The following is a 4,462-nucleotide window of genomic DNA, read 5'->3' as shown; positions in this document are numbered from 1 at the left end:
AATTATGGTGTTTATAATATATTATATATTATATTGGTATATTTGTTATGTAAATATTTATAAATATTTCTAAGCAGATAAGGAAGAACCAGGAATTGAAAGACCTGGTTATAGCCACCTTTAGAAACAATTCCCTCTAAGGATCTGCAAGTCCTAAGGTAGCTTCAAAACCCAGGTTCTAAGTCCTTCCCTTTGTATTTGCCAGGCAGTTTTGGGAAGGAGCTGCAGTCTTGGCACATCAAACTGGGAAAACAAAAAACATAACCTTATTGCCAACTGAAGAAGTACCTGAGTTGAATCTGAAAGTCTCATTATGTTGACTGGCCAGCACACCCACTTCATGACTGAAAACAAGCTGCTTGTAAATGTCACTGGAGGATAGGAGAAATAGCTGAATTAACAGACACTCTTGTATGCTGAATTCCTTTCTCAACAACTCAATGAACTGCTTGCCATTCTGCACTTTGGGAGGAGTGCTCATGATTTTATTGAAAAAATGTGTTTTCCTTTTGGGAAACCATAATTGAAGTAAAGGCAGCCTCTGAAAAAGACATCTTACCCAACTGTAAAATAAACTGAATACACTGCATATTCTACACATCTCTTTCAGGTTCAACAGGCTTCGGTTGAAGACTACAGGACTAAAATTATGCTCCCCAATATAAAAATGTAAAAGAAAGCACAGTAACAAGAGTAGTCACTAGTTATTTGATTGCTGTGTTTTACAGAGCTCAACAGCTCTACAACTAGAAACTCCGTCTCTTTTGACAGCCTGGTATTGAAACTGATAAAAGACTCTTAGGGGAGAATTTTTATGCTTGTAACTGCCATGCACACTGAGACGCAGCTTTTGTTCATATTTCAGACAAGCTGAAAAATACATAGCATTCACAAAAGTCATCTTTACTTCAGGGATACACTATAAACAAATTACACTTTAATCCAGAATGATAAGTAAATTGCACTGTCTGACTTGAGAAGAACTGGAGTGGCAGATGTTATGGTGGGTTGCATTCTTGTTGCTGTGTGACAAAGGGTAGAAGAATTTTGCATTAGTTTATTTCAGTGGCATGTTAAAGTAAGCTAAGTTTGCAGCTGACTTCTGAAGATAAAATTGTGCTCCTTTTCAGGTTTGTCAGATTGAACTTGGTTTTCAACGTAATGAAATTCAACAGATTGTCTTTAAGACCCCCAAGATTTTAACTGCAAGTAAAAAGAGACTCAAACAGACATTTGACTACTTGCACAACATAATGGGCATTCCCCACCACATGCTTACTCGCTTTCCTCAGGTGAGCTGTTGATCTGAGAATAAGTTGTAGGTACTCTTTGCACAGCTGCTTCACTAGCTTGGTGCTGAAGGTGGAGCCTCACTGTATGCAGGACATGTGTGAATTCTTCAGCTTGTCTGTGGCTTTTACTCTAATTGGGATAACTTTCATTAGCATTTCGGCAACCATTGAGGATTCCAGTGTGGAAGTGCTCTTCTTTGCTCTCTGGCACATGTGACCCCACCACCCCCAGTCTGGTGAATTTTTAAGTTTTCAACGGAAGTAGTCATGCTCGTGTCTGGATTCATGCAAGCAAGAGTACTGCCTGTTTAGGGATTCCTTGTCCTGAAATCTTACCTAGCTAAGACACACAAGGGAAGACAAGATCATGCGTAAGATCTGTTCATTAGATAACATATATATGAAAACACTTCTTTTGGATTTGTGTAGTTAAAAATTAAATTTTATAGATTACAAGATCTGAAAATGTAAGTTTAAAAGGTAAGAGAAGTTCTGTCCACAAGGCAATCAGATTCTTGTTGACCTTCCTATTGCTGCAGCAATAGCTAAAAAATCACAGGAGTGAAAATAGAGTAGTTTCTTGTTGACTATTTTGGTTTTTTTCTATCTTCCCATTACTGTTATTTCCTCACAAATTAAAAGTTGAAAGCATTAGTTGCTTCATCCAATGCTGACATGCAGTCACACTAGCTTCTTACAAGGAAAGAACGAAAGCACAGATTACAACTTCTGAACTGAAATAATTTTCATCCTAAAGCAAGTCTAGTAGGGAATCTTAACTCTCTAATCTAACTGGCTAAAAAGCCGAAGTTATATGGAGAAGTAAAACTACTCCCCAGGATTTTGGTTACTTATCTTGCTATTTAATATATCTTTACTTAACAAGGATGCTTGCTATAGCTCCAGTCTGTGTGTCATTTTTGCCCTCCTTGACTTGTATTGACCGCAAGTCTTTCTCACTTCCTTCTTGGTTGTCTTATTGTTGGCTTCCTGGTGGTTCACCTCATTATTTCCCTTCCCTTTGTTTGAAAGGGTAAGTGGAAAATTTCTTCTGCTCCTTGTTCTTGGTGCAGTCACCATCTCTCTTCCCTGTTCTTCCCTTCCATCCTCAAAAACTGAGTTCTAGCATATGGTTAGTGCAGCTTGGTCTGTATATGGTCTAGCCATTAACTTGTGCATTCACAAATGCATACTTGTCTTCATCTGTTCTTGCTTCTATCCTAAATGACAGTAATGCTGAAAATAAGAGGCATACAGTATTTTTTGTCAAATCCTCTCTGATGTTACAGCTGCTGTTCTAACCATCGTTCCTGTCAGCTAGCTCCATAAACAGTGGCTAAGGTTTTTCTCTGACTCCCTCTTAACATTGAAGGAAGGCAGAGGAGGAACAGTAGTTTTGCTTTCTGTCCTAGTTCAAATTAGTTTGCATCCTCATGAAATCCTGCCCTCAGTACTGTAGTCTCTCCTTTTCAGCAAAACCTCTGCTTGCTTTTGTTGCTGTAGCATTCTTGTTTTCACTATTATTTTCTCTTAAGCAGCATCTCTCTCTTCAGTTGTACTGCTCAGAAATGCAGCTAGAACTCTGCTTTTAAGACTTCTTAACTGCATTACATGTCTTCCCAGCTTCTCTCTCTTTTTAGATGTTCCACTGATTTCTTTCATCTTTCCCTTACCATTGTTCTTGCCTTTGACTGTCTACAATTCTTTTTGTGACAAGTATCTTCAAAAGTAGGCATTGTTGTGCAGCAGAAGACCAGTGGTTGTTTTGAACCACAGCACTGTGCCTTTTGGCTGTGTTATGACAGGAGGTGCAGCTGCACACCTTTTCTGTTGTCACTGCAACTCACTTTTGTATCATGCGGTGTGGTTACCTGTTCATTCCTTCCTTATAGAACATTCATCTGAATATGACTGTATATGTAAACACTCCTGATAATGTAGGGAAGATGCTTAGGTATTCTTGCTCCCTGTTTCTGTATGTCTCCTCTTTGCTTTCTTGGCTGTGATTACACGAAAGTAATATAGCTATATATAAACAAAAAACTTAACATGCTCGAGAGTTGTATCATTCCCTGATTTCCCTTGTGTGTGTACCTCAGCATATTGTATTGAAGCATTTGTTTAGAATTTAGATAACTTACATATAAAAATAAACTACCTGGTGTTTGACGTAAATGAGAAGAAAAGATGCGAATTATTTGTTTTCTTCCTAGATCTTCAATTCGACAAAAACATGCTCTTATTTTAGATTCATCAGAGTCTGAAATTTAGACAACTTAAAAGATTCTTCCCTTTCTGTCTTTCTTTCTTAGGTTTTCAACTCAAAGCTATTACGAATAAAAGAGAGACATATGTTTCTTACATTCTTGGGAAGAGCCCAGTATGACCCAGCACAACCCAGCTACATCTCTCTGGACCAGCTCGTATCCTTGCCCAATGAGGTGTTTTGTACAGAGATTGCCAAAGCTTCTATACAGGACTTTGAAAAATTCTTAAAAACACTTTAATTAGTAACACATGTAAAAAGGAATAGAATAAAGTTATGAAATAAACATATTTTATAAAACTACTCCCCTTTATGCTCTTTTAACTTCTTAATTACTGGTTTAAGAAGTTGTTGCTTATGAAACATTTGTAGGATTTAACGGTTCACAGAAATACTCTTTATGGTGACTTAAAAATATATTTCAGAAGGATTAAGTGAATGTTGTTTGCTACTGATACAATCCTTGTAATTAATTGCTAACTTAATTCAGAGTGAATGATAGAGCACACTAACAGAAAAGTAAATTAAAGTAGATTTTTTTTTTTCTTTCAATAATTTCAGAGTTTTGGGAGATAGAAAAACTGGCTAGTGACTTATTCCCTGTCTCACCCTCTGTCTTCTCCCCTCACCCTCCCTCCCAAAAGTAAAAATAACAAGCTGATGCTGTGGCAAAGAAGTGACATGTTTACTTGCTTTTATCTTAAGAGCTGATAATGTTATTCTTTTTCTTGTGCAGTAGAAAAGTACACCGTTACATGTGTGAAGTATTTTTCAACAGGTTGCAAAGGTGTTTCTTTGTGAAGCTGGCTGCTAAAGTTAATATCCTAAAAGCTGTGCAGTGAAACTTGGTTTGACATATCAAAGAAAATCAGCAAACTGAATCTAGGCCAATTACAAAAAGAAA

At 37.2% G+C, this 4,462-nt stretch overlaps 1 protein-coding gene across 1 annotated transcript; it reads left to right on the top strand.

Moving 5' to 3' along the window:
- Window positions 1–1,130: 1,130 nt before the first annotated feature.
- On the top strand, window positions 1,131–3,862 carry LOC104618072 (transcription termination factor 3, mitochondrial-like; the record flags this gene model as incomplete). The annotated part of the gene is made up of 2 exons (XM_010283578.1): window positions 1,131–1,292; window positions 3,605–3,862. Coding segments are annotated over 2 exons (357 nt in total), but the record flags the coding sequence as incomplete, so codon positions are not given.
- Window positions 3,863–4,462: the final 600 nt, after the last annotated feature.

This window comes from Phaethon lepturus, unplaced genomic scaffold (genome assembly GCF_000687285.1).
Source record: "Phaethon lepturus isolate BGI_N335 unplaced genomic scaffold, ASM68728v1 Scaffold2243, whole genome shotgun sequence".
Taxonomy (NCBI): Eukaryota; Metazoa; Chordata; class Aves; order Phaethontiformes; family Phaethontidae; genus Phaethon; species Phaethon lepturus.
This window is presented reverse-complemented; position numbering and strand designations above follow the sequence as displayed.